Source organism: Poecilia reticulata, linkage group LG23, assembly GCF_000633615.1.
Source record: "Poecilia reticulata strain Guanapo linkage group LG23, Guppy_female_1.0+MT, whole genome shotgun sequence".
Lineage (NCBI taxonomy): Eukaryota > Metazoa > Chordata > Actinopteri > Cyprinodontiformes > Poeciliidae > Poecilia > Poecilia reticulata.
In genome coordinates this window covers 4,772,711-4,792,470 of record NC_024353.1, presented here as the reverse complement: position 1 = coordinate 4,792,470, position 19,760 = coordinate 4,772,711, and the positions used below count along the sequence as shown (strand labels likewise).

General features: G+C 39.1%; 1 protein-coding gene across 2 annotated transcripts in view; it reads left to right on the top strand.

The window, feature by feature from the left end:
• exoc4 (exocyst complex component 4) overlaps positions 1-19,760 on the top strand; it is a 112,908-nt gene that overhangs the window by 58,846 nt on the left and 34,302 nt on the right. For both annotated transcript variants that reach the window (XM_008400669.2, XM_008400670.2), the window contains exons 12-13: positions 11,717-11,819; positions 13,392-13,508. In XM_008400669.2, coding sequence (XP_008398891.1) covers positions 11,717-11,819; positions 13,392-13,508 — 220 coding nt within the window. The remainder of the gene's footprint in view (positions 1-11,716; positions 11,820-13,391; positions 13,509-19,760) is intronic.

The window sequence follows — 19,760 nt, the reverse complement described above, 5'->3', positions numbered from 1 at the left end:
TAATCAATGCGGCTAAAGATAAACGCATGGATGAGTTTCTCTAGATCTCGCTTAGACATAAGTCCTCTAATCCTAGAGATGTTCTTCAGGTGATAGAAGGCCGACTTTGTGACTGTCTTAATGTAGCTCTGAAGGTTTAGGTCAGAGTCCATCACTACTCCCAGGTTTCGGGCCTCATCCATCCATCCATCCATACATCCATAAACAGACTGAGCTAATTTAACTCTAGAAATGTATAGACTTACGTCATTAAAATTGTTCAGGAAACCTCAATAGCATGAATAAGTATTCTTAGGTATATGTCACCCAGTTGTGTGTTGGTGGATTTGACGTACCCTTATCGTATAAAAGATTAATGTATTATAATGGTATATATTACCTGGGAGCTAGAGAGTTGATGTGTTATATCGAGGCTCACAGAACTTGCAGTATAAGATGAAGATGTTTTTCTAACATTACAAAAAAAAAACAAAAAAAAAAACTGCCCTCTACTCTGCTGCTCTCTTCAGGGCAACTTTCTATTCACTTGCCCCCCTTTGGGCCAAAATAGACTCATGTCAATCATGGCTTGCAACCTTTTGTGTGTTGGTCTGCAGGTTAAGTGTTTTTCTCAGTACTTTTCAGGCGAATTGAAAAGTGCCTTAACACTTGGCTCTCTCAGGAATAGTTGCCATTTCAGGCTTGCTGAGTCATTCACTGAACCATGAGTGTCCTTCCCCGGCCCAGTAGTTTATACCATCTCCCATTAACTCTGCCTAGAATAGATTGCGATGCGTATTAGTGTATGCATATATTGCTGGTGTCTACAACGGTAACAGCTCATTCGCTCATTTTCTTGCCTTTGCTTCATCTGTGTCTATGTATCTGTAAGACTTATGGCTTCTTTTTATGAAAGAAAATCATTTCCATCTCTATTTTCAGATGTTTGGCAGTGGCACAGATTCTTTTCCTCTCTGCCTTCTCGCTGCCTCTGTGGCATTTTAGTTTGAGTAGTACGTTTAATTAGGCCAGAAGACAGGGCTATTCCTTTACGCTTTGATTTCTACTGTTATAACTTTTTCTTTCTGAGAAGCAACTCTCCAAATACTTGAGGGAAAGCTGCAGTCTCTCAGCAGGGGTCACCTTGAAGTAGCTCTTGATTAATTCCTGACATTTTCCCTTGGTTTTGCAGCGTGAGGTCAGTTGTTTTTTTCTTCCCGTGGATTCTGTTTTGTAACAGGACAGATTAATTTGTCTAATGTCAGCATTTGCACTGGGAATATTTGATATTCGGCTTTTTATTTCCTAGTTTACTTTATTAAAGGAGTCCCATCCCTCTGTGGGAGGCCACTTAGAGTGATGCTTGTTAATCAGGCTTGTTTTGTAAGCAGGAGACAAACACTTAAAATATTGAAGTCATGAGGAGAATACAATAAGACCTGAAGCAGTTTTTGTTTGCACCTGGCCCTCTGACGATAGAATTGTGTCTTAGGGAAGAAATTGGTGGCCGTTATCTAGAAAATAAGCAATTAAAGGGGCCTTTCACCCACATACCCCTGTCACAAACAGGGCCATCACCTGCCGCTCTGCCTGTATTGACTTATATTGTACAGTGAGCACAAAAGCAGTAATTTAGTCCCAGCAAACTCCCATTGTGACACCCAGGCATCTTTGCCTCTCTGTGGTCTTAATGGCCACAATGCTGCTTGTGAGAAAGCTGATTCTCTCCTCTTGTCCCACAGCCATCCTCTATTCACAAGGCGGCAAATGAGGAAAGCGGTAAAAATACATCTGTTAACTGCCATTAAAATAAATGGGAGAGGGTCTCTATTTTTCTCAGGAGGGGGGGTTGCATTTCTTGCACAGGTTTCAGAGCATTGGTACATTTTTCAAATGCACATCAACACAGTATAAAGATTGTTCACACTGGCTCAAGTGTATACAAACAGGCACACTTTATCAACAAAGCCAAGAATTACTCATACCCCCTCATATGTTGTAATTTTTAAGTCATCTTTATTTAGTAGCATGTTTCTTCATGTTAAGCATATTCAGACATCTGATTGGGAGCTGATAGAGAATCAGTGGTTGGTGGAAAGAAGACATTCCAGCCCCATTACTTAAGACAAAAATATCAGAGGAAATACAAGAAGTTGATCAGCAAGTATAAAAAGGTTTTGATTTCTGGAAAGTCAATAAATTATTTTCCATCTATTATTGATGACTGCATATATTTAAATTGATGGAAGCATTTCTTTTCCCGTGTTACATTGCATTTTGCAAGATGCCCAGCTCATTACCTGCCAGAAGCAAAGGTCTTCCACTTTAAATCTATATCTGCCAGGTGTATAAATAGTATATGCAGTATACTTTTGCATCCTTTATAGCTCATTTTAAAACTTTGTGAACCAAAGAAAATCTACACTAAAGTAAAACTGTAAAGTTGCATAGTTATTTTAGTAACAGTATGTTATCCTCAACTGCTCAAATATGTCTTCAAAAGAAATAAATTACTATGATATTCATGCCCACGATCACCATTTGTACAATTTTCCAGACACTGAGGGACACCTGAGCTCCTAAAGTAACTTTTTAACCTTCTAAGTAGTTCAGTCTTGAGGAAATTCGCTGGAAGTTGCAGATAAAAAGTGATGAACTGGTTAAATGACATGTTGTTGCATCTAGACCAGCTGAGCATGCAGTTTCAAGTTATTTCTCCTTTCTTCTGTATGCAATTGTGAGAGACTTTTAGCATCTTCTGACAATAAAGAGCAACCAGCATCAAACCTTTCTTTTATCCCTGAGCAGACGTGCAGTTCAGGGTGGCTTTAGTTGGCATTTAAGAATCAAAGGATAGAAGTACTGAGCTAGCATCACCGTGTACACCTGAGAGCACCTTGACCACATTACCGCTCTGCAGAAAAGACTAACGAGAGACACACTCTTTGATACAATTAGAGGGAGATAAAGAGATGGAGGGTGGGGAGCATGCTGTAGCAAGATGGAGGACTAGGCCAATAGCGGCTGTAAGGTGGTGATTTGTCTTTGAGGCTCTGTGGTGTTGGTGTTGGCAGCGTCAGCTAAACAAGGCCATCTCATTTCCTGTTGTCTGCAGGAAGCGGCTGTCTGCTTCTGCTGCTGCTGCTTCTCAGAGCCCCCGGTCATCAATCTCCTCTTTTTAATTGGTCTGCACCACACTGCGACATGCCACACACACACACACCCACACGCACACACACACACCCCGAGACTCACACAAAACATTCACACACGAGCATGCACATGTATTGACAGAAATATGTGCAGAGATATAAATGCCAAAGCAGGCGATTACATGTGAGGGCACAGTCCCATGGGGTTTGCAGACTTGAAGTTGTCAGACCTTTTCAAGTTTACCTCATTTTGTTTTCATTCTCACGTTAATGTGGAATTAATTTAGTCTGTTCCTCATTACATTCCACACAACAATGCCTTTAATGACACAGCAAAAAAATAAAAGGTGTTGAAACATTTCTGCTTTTTCTTCTGACAAGCACTGTTGAATAATTAGTCATTTGGTCCCCAAGATTAAGCTTAAAAGGATGGTGTTCACATAGTGCTTATGTAGAGAACTTGTAGTACTCAAACCGTGTTTTCTTAGTTCAGCTGAAGGAGAATGCAGTTCAGGGATGTGACTTTAGAAGTCAGGAAGGAATCTTTTTGCTAGGAATTCAGTCACCCCAAACTCCAGTTCCTCCGCTTTTAATGCTGGAACTTCAACTATAAGGATCAGAAAAGTGGTGATGTTCTGCTGCAATTTTATTTTATTTTTTTCATTTTTGCACTTTTGGAAAGAAGTTCAGTCACAGTCATATCAGTAAGACTCATTAGCTTGATTATTACCAAGACAACTACACAGGTTAACAAACTAGGAAAATAATATATGGTATCCAATTTATAGAAAGATTTTCAACTTTAGTTGTTTTAATATTGTTAAATTCAGCTAAAACTGAACACCATTACCGCTGCTAAGGATTTATTGTTCTTTTTCCGCAAACACACATATCATATCTGTCTACTAAAGATGAGGGAATGAATGATGACCTCAAAGATCCTCCTTTCAAGAAATATATTTTAAGTAAATATTTTTTTTTTTTTTTTTTTTTTTTTATAATTTACTACTAAAGACTTGAAAACACTAGAATCTATTTGGTAATCCCCCCCAAAAAGTTTTTTTTTTAAATTTTTTATTTAAGAGGTACACAACAGAAATACAGAAAATGCACTCCCACCCAAAAGCTAAGCTATAAAGCCTAAGGCGATGGAGGGAAAACAAATAGTGTGTTTCTGCAAGATCATGGAGCAGGAATAGATAGAATGCTGCCCTTTATCCGTTGTCTCTCATTTTACAGATTATCAACACATTCTGGCCCTTAATCAATTTATTGCCAAAACAAAGTAAAGAAAAAAGTGTCTCTTTTATGGAAGATGTAAATTTTATGATATATTATGCAAAAGCGTGTCTGCACTGATGAAGACCCACCTCAGCATACCTAATGCTTGAAGAACTCAGTGGGGCAGCCTGACCTGTTTTCTGATTATTTCAACTAGAAATAGATAATCATGTGGTAATTAACTGAAATGAAGCTGTAGTTTGACAGCAAAAATAACTTGCATTGGGTTTCTTGGTGATATTGGGATACATTTTTACACACATTTTTAAGTATAATTTCATAAGTTAATATTTAAATACACAATTTTTTTATTCCAAAGTTATTTTTGTAACTCAAATAAATTATTTAAAGCCTAAAAGTCACAAAGTCTTAAATAGTTTACTTCTGTAACAAAGGCTACGTGTGATTTTAGATTGTTTGAAACCATTCTCCGTGAAATACATTTTCAAAATGTGGTAAGGTCAAGCACAAAACTACAAGAAACAAACAACACTAATAGACTATTATAATGACAGCTATTTTTCTCTGGCAGGCATTATAGTCCATATGGAGGCTGTATGCAGTAAGGTCACCTGAGCATAGACTCCACTATTAAACTGTTGTAATCTCACAGTTTAAAGTAAAGGTTCTGATTATGAAGTCCATTTATACCTTCAGCTGCGAGCATATAGACATTCTCACTCGCCTAATTTCCATACAGATTTGCATATTGCTGTCTTCCTCTTTGTTTTTTTTTTCCTTTTCTTTTTTTTTTTTCTTCTCTCACAAAGACACATGCCGATGGCACCACACACGTACAGACTGTAAGCACATACACCTTAAGCACACGAAAAGCCTTCGGTGTGTGTGATGCAGCATCAGGGGCCAAGAGCAGAGCATGAAACAGTGGGAAGTCTGGCGGAGGCGTGGGCGGTGTGTGGGAAGACCATATGCATTTCATCAGGGAATGATGAAAACACATGAACACACTCTTAATCGCAGGCAATACTGTCACGCATTCAAAAAACCACATACACACCCTTTGAGCAAATTCTGTACAGGCTGCAGTTGGTAAACACCAACTGGAATCTTAATTCTTTCTTGAAACCTGTTTGTGATAAAGGAAAACGGGTTCTCCGTCAACTGGTCATGCAGCGGAAGCTGACTGAAGAAGCTGACACACTGCCATCTTGTGGTGGTTGTGGTAATTGCTTGAGTGACCAAAAAGCATAGTAAGGACCCAAAGCAAGTACGTGGCAGCACTTATGAATGAATTATTTTATTATTATAAAAAATAACTAAAAATAATGATTTAGTGATACGATGCAAGAAAACTGCTTTTTGTACTTGAGAGGTTGTATACTCGGGTGTTACCTCGTCAATGTAGTATCCCTGTAGAAATAATTAGGTTTTGTTTACTGAAGTGTGTAAAATTACCACTGAATCATTACTGAATGTGCAATCCGATAACACAGAAAGCTGCATTTCTAGCACTTATTGACTAATCATCAGGCAGGAAAGCTAATGTTTATCGTACCATAAAACCCATAAAATGTCCCCAGCTATTAAAATCCATTTATGAGTTTTGAATACCGGAGTGATTGCGCTCTGCACCATGAAAGAATAAGAGAGATAAGTATTCCTGGCTGTTTTTGAATGTGCTGCTTTGATGTGTTGGTAAAACCAGGTAGATTTGACATCCATCACAGACGCAGGTATGCAGCAGCACACTCCTGCACTCTCTCCACCCTTCCATCCCTCTCTCTGTTGGCAGAGCCGCAGTTTGCACTGTCCTTGGTGTGTGACAGAACAAGCCTTCCTCTCTGAGCGGCAAAATCAGAATTCACCATAGCTGATAGGTCCGTGCCTGAGGGGAATTCTGGGAGATTTAAAGACGCTGAGTCCCTAATCGATCTCAGCACACTCTTATTCTGCTGTCTTTCTCGAACCTTTGTCTTTATCCCATTTCTCTTTCAACGAGTAATACGCCACGGTAGCAGATAGAGATAGATGATGGGATCCCAACCCTTTCAATTTAAAGAAGCATTTGTTACCTTGGGTTTAGTTTCTGCTGGGAAATGAATCCAAAATTGTTGTTGGATACATTATTCTCTGTCTGTTCTCATCTGTATGAAAAGGTAATCAAAGAGAGGGTTTATTGTTATTTTTAAAAAGGCAGTTTCTTTTGTTTGTTTGTTTTTTTTTCTTATTAGCCTTGTCCTTGTTAATATGGATGTTTTATGCTGTTAGGAATTGTTCCTTTTTTTAAATGTACATAGACATAGGGCATTGCATCTACAATTATCTTGCTCTAGACCAAGGCGCTGACATCTGTTTCCTAATGACTGATAATTGCACGCTGTCAAGGACAATCATCAGGAGTGCTGCTAAGAAACTGACTTTGGAGTGCAACTGGTTCAGCAGTGGGGGGTTTAGAGGAAACCATGACTCCTTTCCTACGCCAGTGGTGTATTGCGAACACTTTCTTGAGTAATTATTGATTTTATAGCACAATTAATAATATTAAACACATATGTATTGCTATTTTTCAATCTTATGTGTAAAGGTGAAAGGTATAGCAAAGTTTCCAGCTCAAAATTGAGGGTGATTTATCCAGTGAGGAGGAGAAAGTTGCGAGTACTAGCTTGGAGAACAAACAAACCAGCACCCAACAGTGCCTATTATTTACCACACTGGCAAACGACTGAACTGTAATAAAAATAAAAAAGTCAGCTTTACCATTGAAATTTGAGGGTTTTTTTCCAATTCTGACCTGATTCATTCATTTTTTTTTTTTACACTTATGTGCACAGGCAGGTGTCAGCACATTCCTCTCAGCAAAACATCTTCACAAGGGTCATTGTGCTTGTCTCACTTTTCTCCACATGCCATAATCAATTTGTGTTCAACTCATCAGGATTTAACTGTAGCACACACACACAAAAACTGAGGCCCAGCATTAAACTAATTGGCAGGAGAACCAAGTTTTTTGGAAGGATCAGATATTGGTTTATTGCAATATAATGTAAAAAAATCTGCACATAACAAAGTGTTTTCTCATAAATCTTATGCCTACAAGCAGTAGCAGCACTGTTGTGGCCTTTATTTACTCCATGGTGCGTCCGTCTTCACACATCACAACTTGCACTATTTCCTTGTCTCTTAGTTTTTCTTTCCCTAAAATCACCTTAAATAGTTTCATAACCCTGAGGCAAGACTGTCTTGAAGAGAAAGACAACTGAACAGAAAGACAAACAAAATGAAGAAAAGAGCAGTTAAACTTGGATCTGCTTTCAAAAACGAGACACAGCAAAACTGTGGCTTATTTATGTCTTTTATCTTTAATATTCATAGGTTTTCTCTCTAAACTGTGTGGGCTTTGATGTCAGAGTGATGGATTTTCCATTGATGTCGTTTAATTTATTGAAAACTGCTAAATGATGATCAGAGTTAATACCCTCTTATTTCATTGTTTTTAAATAATAATAAAAAGCAAAGCATGTTATTTCAAAAGTATTGCATTTCATGATACACCCACTGTTCAGTCTGTCGCAGCAGCACGATGCCATGTTGCTTTGACAGATTTTGTCCTTTTGCTGCAGGGTCTAGACTGCAGCACCATGTTGTCGAGCATCTGTTCTCTTTTATTTTAATTGGACGATTTGAGTTTTTGAACGTTTCGAACACAGTGCTTTGTCTGTCGCCGTTGATCAGCAGCAATATTTATCATGATCAGTAAATCACTTTGGCAACGGCGAAACTTCACCATTTTGCCGCATCTGATCATCTTCTACCGCTGGTGATATCAAAGCGCTCTGTTTGGGCCATGTGTTTAATACATGCCACGCATGTTAGTCGGACGTTGGGCTTTTAGGCATGCATGGATCAATGTGAGGGAAGATGAGCTGTTTACTTACATTTATTAAGATTTCACACACAGGGACGAGTTCACACTGTGCTTGTGCTGCTGTGTCTCTACGCTGCCTCCACGGCTTCTCCTTAGCAACTTAGCCAACACCTCTGCTGCACACAGCTGCCATGTGGATGACTGTTTGGACGTGTGTTTTGTTGTCACTTCACAATGAAGCTGACATGGCAAACATCACACTTCAAGTCTAATTAAAAGAGGATCAAAAGCAGTTCTTGAATATATGGGAAGCGAGCAAAAATGATCACAGGTTTCAGTTAAAGGTCGATGTTCTTTATATTTTAGTGCCTGAAAACACACAATTCTGAAATACAGATATATGGTTACTATATTAGCACACATAAAGAGAACGCAATATTCATGTTCTAGATTAAACATGCACATACAGTAAGTGGTGTGAAAACGTGTTTACCCCTTCCTGATTTCCTTTTTTTTTTTTTTTTTTTTTTTGGTGCATGTTTGGCACATTTTAACCAATTCAAATATTCGTCAAACACACACAAGTAAACAACAACAACAAAATGCAGGTTTTAAATTAAGGTGTTTATTGTGAAGGGAGACAAAATTATACACAAAATCTAAGCCTAAATGGTCCTGTGTGGAAAATTTTTACTTAACATCCAAGCTGTGTATAATTTAGTCTGCTTTTAATGGTGCTGCTGAACGTCAGTCCAAGGCGACACCAGGAGGTCAAAACTGTTTCAAATCCTCCAGCGCTAATGCTACTCTGGATGATTTGTTCTTGCAAAAATCACTTGCATTTGTTTTTGCTTTGATCATCTCATTTCTTCCAGTGTCGTTCTGTTAAATTTGCCCTGTTAAGATCTTTTTTCCCTTTCCCTTCAAAAATTCTTTTTTTTTTTATAGACATTTCACGGCAAAAAAGCGACCCCACTTTAATAAGAACCGTCCTTTTTTCTTTCTTTTTTTTTTTTCACGCAAAAAAGTTGTTGGAAGACTGACTGAAAACTGAGACGCTCAACGCATTGCGGCGACGCAGTTGTTTGAAGAAGTGGGATTGCTGTGGCACCCCAGCGTACGTCAGAGTAAATCCTTGTCAGATGTGCGGCAGAAAAAAAGTCCATTATGAAGACTGGCTTAATTTTATACTTATTCAGCAACAATTTTTGTCATAATTGCTCAGCAACAAACTGGATTCTCCACAAAATTTGGGCTTGTGCTGGTTTATCTTGTGTCCAAGCTGCTGCCTGTCAGACGTTTCCTCTTGAGTTCCTCTGTTTCATCAGACGAATTTATGAACTCACGATCAAACTGGACAATTTGCCGTCGTTACTTTCTTCTTGGGTGCCTTATCGTCTTCGAAGGCTTCGCCGGAAAGTTTAGATGTATTGTTGCAATGAAATATTCTCAAGATATTGCGTATGTAAGTAACATTAACCAACCCTGCAGGTTCCCATCTCAAAAATGTGCTTCTTAGAGTAAGCTTTACTCAATGATAATTTAAAGGAGAGTCAGAAAACAGAAGTCAAATGAACTTACATGAAGTTTGTCAGTAGCGGATGTAAATTTGAGCTCAGCCATACGCTGGCGGCTGTCATTTGCGTGTCTTTCTGTAGGAGGTTTGACTCAGCCTTTGACTCACTAAACGACTCCCTGTAATGAGTTCAGACGCTTCTGCTTTGAGTTTTGAAACTGTTTGATGGTTTTTAAATGAGTGTTTGTGCACGCCAAGTTGTTTTGTGTCATTTGATATCATCATCTAGCGTTTGTGTACTCTGTAACATACAATGCCATCAGCAAGACGTCTTCAGGACGTGCAATGATAATGAGTTTGGACATTTTTTTTCTTTCTGGATCATTTGTAAAACACGTTCATACCAAACTTTTTTTTTTTTCCCCTCCAGTTTTTGCTCTCTGTGTTGAGATGCTGTCTGTGTTTTTTAGGTCACTTACTGTGGCTAAGCTTCCTTGCGTCACCCATTGCCTCAGCATACAGTAGAGGGGGGCTTGTGGCCGTTTTCCCTGCCCAGTCCCTGTTGCTCATTACTCAAACATTATCACCTCTCCCGAAATCCATCATCTTGACACCAGTATTGAAACAATGACAATAATGACAGCGCGCGATGGATTGTAGAACAACACGCGTTTAAACTGGCAACTTTTTTTTTTTTCTTCCTCCTAAGATCAATTTCTGAGAATGAAGCTGTCAGCATCCCCCCCCCTAAGGAGAAAAGCTTTTGAATTGTGTTCTCTACATATTTATACCGTTAAGCTCTATAGCTGGCTTCCTATTGTTTTGGAAGTTTGACGGTTTTAATGAGGCCACAGAAGAGTTTCTCATACTTAACTTTCTGTTGTGGTCGAGTTTCAATGGGAATCAATGAAGGGTTTAGAATGGACTTAGATTCCTTGCTCTCTCTCTGACACACAAGGGTACAATCCCCCAACCACACACACTCAAACATTCTTCCCCTGCCCTTGCTGACTAATTGGGTGGAAATCCTGAGTAGTAGTTTAGGGTTTTTTTTGTTGTTTTTTGTTCTAGTGCATTAACATTTTAATTTATGGGCATCTAGGGTTCAGTTTATATAGTCAGTAATTCACCTGCTCTCATCTATACTTATGCGTAGATTGTGCAAGCGTCTTTGTCTGCAGTGCAGCATCCTCTGCACATTACTAAAGTCCTGAAACGGGGGTTCTCTTGGCTTTTAAAAATGGCTGTATCCTCCATCATTCCTGTCCTAAGTTCATCTTCTGCTAGTTTTTTTTTTTTCCTGTTTCTTTTTTTTTTCTTCTAGACTTTGTCACCCACAACATTTTTCTTGTCTTTGTTTAGGTCATACATTAAATGTCTCCCCGGTCAAAGAATTTATTTGTGAGGAGTTTGATTTATTTGTGCATTTATATGGACTGAGCGCTTGAGAAAGCACTTACTCTTGCATGGTTTGCCCTGTGGTGTGTGTGAGACAAGGCCAGTGACCAGTGATTCACTGATAAATGATGTTCGTATGCGCCTCTACAAACCCATACATTACTGTCTGACCCCCATCTGATACGACCGGACTTCAGCTGTGCCGAAAAAGTCCAGAGAGCAGCTTCTTTCTTGCTCAGATTGCTTTATATTATTAGCACTGTTCATCTCTTTGGTTGTTATAGTTTCATGCTGTAATGAGCCTTAACAGCTCCACTAGAGAACTTAAGCTGACCTACCTTCAGCAAAGACACATTTAGATGCATTTATATCTTCCCAACATTAGCTCCTATTCTGGATTTTTACCCACCAAATGATGCTGGATTCACTTTGCTTGTTCTGTGTTGCCTGCCTCTAGCCCATTTGCTTTTGCTACCATTAGTTCAAACATTTTTAGGTGTGAACTGGCCTCTCTATTTCAGTGTTTTTGTTTTAATGTTGGCTTGTGTTAACTTCTCTTCCCAGATTCATCCAGGAGATAGAGATGAACATGGGACCCAGCCAAGCCAAGCAGTGCCAGCTCAGAACTTTCCTCACCTACTACATTAACGACCTTTTCCTTAACCAGGTTAGTGAACATTACGAGGGTCTGCTTTTAAGGCCATCTGACTCATATCAGCTCCCACAACAATGGCTTATTGAATTATCGTAGTTTTCTAGGATAATGGGACTGTTTACAGAAGAAAACCTAAGTATGAGTCATTGTTGCTCTAAATAACACGCTGACTCACTGCAATCAAAACACATTAAGAGTCTGTTCTTGAAAGTTTGTTCTTGTAACTTAACAACCTGAACCATTAGTGGTCGGGTTACATTCATACACTGAATTGAGGAACTTTAAAATTCTAAAAAAAAAAAAAAACTGATTAGAAAACGAAATTGAATGGTGCTCAGGAGCAATTTACTGCTTTAATTAAGTAGGTGGATTGGTTTTTATTTTGGTGACTTATTTATGGATAATTTTTAAATAGAATTTAAAGAAGTTGTAATGTGTTTGGAAGGTTCAAACAACACAGAAGTCAGTCATTCTTTAGACAGAATCATTTAACAAATTTTGCATCATATCCAGCTAAGATATTATCTTTTTGAGCGTCAGCCAAATTTTAAAATGATCAGAATGCTTGTCAGTCAACATTGACAAGCATTCTGAGTCTCTATGCTGCAACTTCTGATCTTTGAACAGGAGTTGAGCTTTGATCGTTATTCCGTTCACATTATGATCTAACAGCACATAAAGTCTTAAAACCAGATCTTTTGTCTAAATATTAGAGGTGTGCCGATCGATCGGCCACCGATCATAATCGGCCGATTTCCGTGAAAAAGTGTATGATCGGTGATCGCTGATCACGGTCTCTTGTTGCCGATCACACAAACGGATCAGCTGCATCTCATTTCGCTGCCTGCCTGTGCAGCTGGTCTCCTCTTTCCTTCACACTGCGCAAACGCGCAGCAACAAATCTTAAGCGATGTGGAACTATAACGCACTGAGTGAACGGGGAAGTTTGCATGTTGCGGCGGAAAATTGAAGCACGTCAAAATGCATCAACACAACGAATCTAATATGGCATAAAAACAATGCCATACTTGACGGAGTTTGGTTACATCGAGGCTCACTGCAGTAAAAAAAAAGACGATCAGATAGCAGGTAAAGCAGCGCACAGCTACAAACACTCACCCGGATTAGCATGACGGTCAGAAAGCTAAACGAATAACCCGCAAAATTATTTAAGTCTTCGAGCATGCTATCATGTTTTTTTGGTTTTTTTTTTTGGTTGATCCTGCAAATTCTGACTCTTTTTTTTTTTTTCGTTGCTTATAGAAATTCTGATAGAGAACTTGAATGATTGTTTATCAATCACATGTCTGAAATATTACACCATCTTAATACACTTTTTAATTGAATTGATTTTTTCATGGAATGCATAATTTGGGCATTTTTGGGAATTTTTAAATTCCATTTCAACATTTTAAACTTACTATCGTTTATCACATAATTGTGAAGGTTTTCTTATATCCTAAAAGTAAAAGAAGTGATGATTTTTTTCAGACATTTTTTTTAAATAAATGTTTTATTTAGACTTTCTTGCCTGCAGCCTTGCTACTAGAATTGATATTTACACTTTTGTCCCTGATCCATCAGGTGCGGACCGAGATCAACAAGGAAATCGAAGCGGTCAGTAAGGCTGCTGACCCCTTGAAAATTCTTGCTAGCGCTGATACGATGAAGCTCCTCAGCGTCCAGAGACCTCTGCTTCAGGTGAGAACCACCAGGAAAAACTAACATAAGTTATAGTTGGTTTTTATACCCAAAATTGTTTCCCACAGTCAGCTATTATGTGCACCAGCTTTCCTCTCTTTACTATCATTTCTTCTCCATGTTTCACCAAGAGATCCAAATCTCAGCCTTGCTCTGCTCAGATTTTTTGTTTTGTGTCTTAATTTTACCTCCATGTTTGCACAGAGATCCTTGTGTTGCACATATTCTCATGTGAGCTTTTATGGAGAAGCTTTAAAAACACACTCCCGGTTTTGTTTGGCACCGTTTCACTCCTGCAGCCTTGCTCAATTGAGGACAGGCCTCTTGTGTACACTCACCTTGCGGCCCTCTGCTATCTCTGTTCAGAGGAACACACACTCACTTTCCTTATGGCCTCACCATGTCTTTGTATCCAGGGACGTGTATTAGTAACTCCATCTGAAATTGTAATTGATCATTTTTCAGTTTGTAGTTGTTGATGAGTGAATGCAAACAAGCAACTGTATATGTTTATTTAAAATGTCAAATTAATTGTGTGATGAACAGTTTTGGTTAAAGGAGTTTAAATTCATTCATCATAAGCAGGAATCATAAATATATTTGGCGCTTTTAATGATGTATTTAAGCCATTATTTTTTGGCTAGTCTGATATAACCATCCAGAGTGTTTTTAAGCAGTGTTTTTTAGTTTTATTGACATTTGTTACATTTCACAGAGTATTGCATTCAAATTTGTGTAACGTTATCAATAAAGCATTTCACCAATAAGTATTGAGCTTGTCCCTGTGGTACACGACAAGTTTTAGACAAGTTTGAAGATGTCTGTTTTGGAACAAGTGCTTCAAGACTCTCGCACTATGTTGTTGAACTCATTTTACTAAAGGATAAAACTGATGTTCCTGTGGTTCACATAAAAATTATATTATAATTCCATTACTGCAATTTGTATGTTGTGTCATCAATCCAGTCTTTGCAGACCTATGCAGTTCAACAAAAGAAAGGTCTATTTGAATTGATATTGACTGCATCACATTTACTCCCGGGCTCTTTTCTTTCCCAAAGCAGGCAGGTTGAAGATTAAAACGATGCCAAAATCGGGATCCAGACAGTTGGCCAGATTTTTGTCTCAGCTGCCACACTTTCTCTTCTCCGAATTTTGTGAAACTTGACTTTCTGCGCTTATTGTATTTTTAAAATCTATTTAACCGTACATAAATATTATAGGTAGTAATTAGTGGTGTGTGTGTGTGCGTGCGTGCGTGCGTGCGTGCGTGTGTGTGTGTGTGTGCGCGCGTGCGTGTGTGTGTGTGCGTTCATGCCAAAATTGTTCTCAAGAGGCGTCCCAGAGAGGAGGCTTGTTGGTTCTGTGGGTGTCTTTTGTGCAGCAACTCTTGGAAGTTAATGTTTGGCTGTTTGTTTCTGTCAGAGCCTTCCTGTCTGTTTTCTCACAAGGAGCGAACAGCGGTGGCAGTTCATTACAGAGGGAAAAGGGACTGTGGGTGTTTGGAGTTCAGCTGGGTTTGTTTACGGCTCAGGCCCCTCCTTAACGAGGAGTTCAGCATCTTGCTAATTATGCTGCTGTGGCTAATGAGCCTTTTCGCTGATAGTGGGGAGTGAAATAAAACACTCCTTTTGTTTGGGCTTTTCGCCTGTTTTAATTGGTCTAAATAAAAAAAAAAAATCCTTCCATGTTTGCTCGGCTACAGTTCATATTCAAGTGTCAGGATGGTATTTCTCTGAGCTTGTCGTTTGTGTATGTGCTGTTGTGCTGGTATGTTTGCCACCTGTGTGTCTGTGAATGTGCTTTTGGTCTATTGTTTGAGAGGCGCCCCGCTGTTTTCTTTGATGGTCTTCATCCACAGTGGCATTGTTACAGTAGACTACTTTTCAACCTCGGTGTAGTTTTTTTTCTTTTTATTCACTTTGTTGTCAAAGAAGCTTATAAAAAATTGGTTTGACATCTTTTTTTTATACCGAATGTAAAAAAGCTTTAACTGTCGTTAGACTGACCTGTTTACAGCTTTTATAATCGTTGCGTTCTTCGATGCAAACCAGAAAGAGATTACCTTATTACAATCTTTCTCTTTTTTTAGTTCTTAGAAAATACATCTGTAAATAGTTTTTTAACTTTCTCTTAAAATATCCTTCATTTCAGCCACATGTATTCAAACAGGTAGTGAATCTCCTCAACTCTGTTGCTACAAAGACACATAATTATTACATAATATTCAGTTCTGCTCATGTGAAGATATAATTGTAAACTGTTCGCAAAGCTCAATTGTGTAAAAAAAAGAAACAACAAAAGTTAAGCCCTTTCAAAATTTCCAATTCAATTTCCAATTGCAATTTGCTTTAGACATATTATAGTTCTATTTATTAAAAGACTGAAGGAAAAATATATAGGGCGTTGTGTGTGGGATATTTTGCGGGCCCTTATGTACCGTATGTGCCCCATTAAGCAACGTGGTGCACTCTGCGCCAGGTGTTATCAGAAACAGACACCACATCACAGTAGAAGACCCAGCTTGTTTGATACGCAGGAAAGAACCTAATATTGCTACACAACATTAAACTCTTTCATACAGCCTGGCTACGGCCGTATATAGAAAACCATAGGGGATCACAATTTTTATAGAGGCATCTGCTCTCAACAGCCACTGAAGCACAAATTCATGTGAAATTTTATAAATTGGGGGAAGTTATTAGCATTGGTGGTTTTATGATTTTTTTTTTTCTTTTTTCTGAAATGAGAAACTCAAATTAAATGTACTGTGGCACTGCAGGCAGGTTTAAATGGGTGCTTATTATTACCAATTTTATTTCCTCTCCATTTGACTAGGCGGTATGCACAGTTTTAGCTTCAACCTACCTATTTTATGTTGCCTAGAGAGAGACAAAATCTTTGTTTTGTTTTTTTTCATTAACATTTTCTGGGCCTTCCAGAAATTTTTTTACTATAGTTATTTGGAATGAGTTGTTCAGTTTATTTCAGAGTAAGCTATAACTTATTACAGTAGAAAGATGTGCACACTGACATAGGTTTGGTTTTGTCCACCTTTCTCTCTCCACTATAACTCCATGAGAAACCTTAATGTTCGCTAATAGCAGAGTTTATTTAATCTTGGAAAGTATTCATGGCAAGGAAAAGCATGATTCATCTTCACTTTTGCCATCTTTTGTCTATTTTTGTTTAAAATACTCAATGATCATAGAATACTATTGGACACATATACAGTGTAGGTTAATTTTAGTAAAAAGATGACTTGATTAATTAAAAAACAAAATCTGACGTGACGTTGACATTTTTAATATAGAGGAAAATCCTGATTAGCTGTAAAATAGACACTTTTAGAAAGGACTACAACATGGATTGAAAACAGAACAATAATTACCGTCCATATCTACAAAAAAAAAACTTTAGAATGCTAAAAATTACATCTGAGATTTCTTTGTGTTTGATTCTTGATCCCCCACTCCTCCGCCATATTTTCTGGGACCAGCTCTCGTCGACCTCTGCTTCTGGGTGCAGCACAGACCAAATATTTATGAAAATATTTCCATAACATTAACTCTTGGGGCGAGTCTGTATTATTGCATACATTTTTTAATATTATCTGGTCATTTGTCAATGATATCTCCTGCTGCAGAAATGGGTAAAGGCACTTTGTGGAAACTCTGCACAAAAGTCAAGGTGAATAACATATCTTAGGTTTGCTTTAGCAGCTTTAATATGAACTACACATGCAGTGTATTCCTGCAGATTAAAATGTAATAATGATATAGGCAGGAATTTCCCTATCACTAGGTCCCAGTGGTGTCAACCACTGCTTTTGTATTTTATGTATACATTACATTGTATTGATATGAAAATGAGCCTGACATAAGCTGCATATATTGTCCACTAGGAGCATGAGATAGGGCTTGGCAGGGGCAGTATATAGTTCAATGGGAGAGGTTAATGTCCATTTGTGTGAGTGTGATAGCACAGCTTGGGCAGATAAGTTCCCAAAGGAGAAGTCGCATTAGAGACTGGGAAATGTAGCCAAGCAACAAACGCTTGTCCGTTAATCCTTCTCGCCATCTCCCTCGCCTGCTCCGTTTCTTGATCCGTTTCTTTTTTGTTCTGTGTCATCTGCTGCGGCCATAGTTGTTTTTGTTTTTCTTTCATTTTTGCTGCATGCTATCACACAAACACGTACATACACACACACACACATGCACCAATGCTATCTGTCCAGCTTTGTGTTGCCACTGATTGATTCATTTAATTAGAGATAGATCGAGGGGAAAAGAGGCGAGTGGTAAAAGAAAGAAGGGGAGTAGAATAGACGAATAAAACAGGATAGGGAGGGTATGGTCACTCTGCTGGATAGGTTGGAGATTGGCTCCATTAATCTTGGTGGACCCCCGCCCCCTCTCCACCACCACCCACACACCCTGCAGTGTCCCTTTTATACTCTCATTTTGTGACTCGCTAACAAACAAGCACGCTCCCAGTGTTCACACGCAGACCCCACCCGTTTTGCAACGAGACAATCTCACCAAAACAGCGGCCAGGTGAGCACCTTTCTGTTGCCCTGAAGTAAGCGTAGGTGAGCCATCTGCCTGCCCGGTCATGTGCTGCTTCTGTTCCTCTAAGAGTCAGTGAGTGCAGATGAGTTGTTTGTAAGCTGCTTGTTTACTTCATTAGCCAAGACCACATCAGAGCCATAATTACTGAACACATTGGCCCTCTCTTTCCAGCTGAGCATCATTCAGCTCTCTCCCCAGTGTCTCCACACAATAGCCCCTAACCAGCTCTTGTGCATCTGCATGTTAGCCCTGTAATTGCACATTTGTTATTTGCACGTGCATGTGTTTGCCTGTTTTTTGGGGGGTTTTTTGTTTTTTTTTTTTGTCTGCAAACAGTACTTGTTCCACGGCCAGATGAGGACAGATTGCATTCACTCACTGTCAGCTGCCTGAGAGTTTGCTAGAAGAACGCTGATATGTTCGGCCGCCGATGGCCCTGCTAATGATGTTGACCTTTTAAAATTCATATTCGCATGTAGTTGTGTGAGACGGGAGGGAAGAAACTGGCATGCACGGGCTAATTGTGCATGCACATAGACTTCCACCTCCAATGACTGTAATGACACTGACCTTTTGATTTGTGATGATCTGTGTCGGCGCTGCTTATTTGTGTGGGGTGTGGGGGTGTAGGAGGGCGGTAGGGGTGGGTCGTTTCTTGTTGATTGGCTTCCTGCTGCACCTTCCCCGCCACACAAACACACGCATGTTGTGAAGATGGTTGCGGTGGAGCATTCTTTATTAAGGACACTCTCTGCTTCCAGTTCCCATCAGCAGACACGGCAATCATAAACACAATACCTGTTAGCTGCATCAGCTGTGCCCTTTGATTAGGAGAGAATTTGGGGTTGAGAGGCAGGAAGATTCACAAACGGGCACTGGAGATGCAACCGTCCTCACACTCAGTCCACCACTTTATTAGTCAGAAACAGACAATTATTTTCATTCAGTAATTTACGCCTAATCTCACTCAAAGAGTAATCCAAGTGTTTACATATTTCCTAGATATTGACTCCTCGCTGTCTGTATGAACTGGAGTGTTCAAAGATTTACTTGATAGTTTTACCACTTGCAGAAGTTATAAAGGAATGAGGCGTTCTGTTATGAAATGCTACTTTCACATTCTCTGAAACGGCATGCTGATACTCCAAAACATATGCTTGTTTCACTGCATTTTGTCACATTACAGCTACAAACTTAATCAAACCAGTATCAAGCAGGAGAAGTTTGGTGTTTTAGCCAATCAGCACGTGTGTCCTCACGTTGCTCCTCAGAGCCATCCATCCTGCTCTCTGTCTGAAAAAACATTTAAAAAAACAGCTTCTGGAAGTTTTATGAGTAAACAGACACACCCATAATACTTGGATCAATCACGCAATAGTTTCACATGCAGAGAAGAGGCGAAGATTTCACTGGTGGCGTTGTGACAAGAATTTGCGGATGACATGAGGCTGAGAAGGAAATTGAGATTTTTCTCTTGTTATTGCAAAATTAACTAGTTTTGGCATTTTGACTTTAGAAATCCTTTGCCGACTTCATGACTTCAAATCCTTTGAAGTCATGCTTGCTACATTCTACAATCTGGAGAAAGGAGGCTAAAATAGAGAAGAAACTGAGTTGTAGGTTCACCTTCTGACAGGACAAAGACCATAAACATGCAGCTGAAATTACACTGGAGTTCATC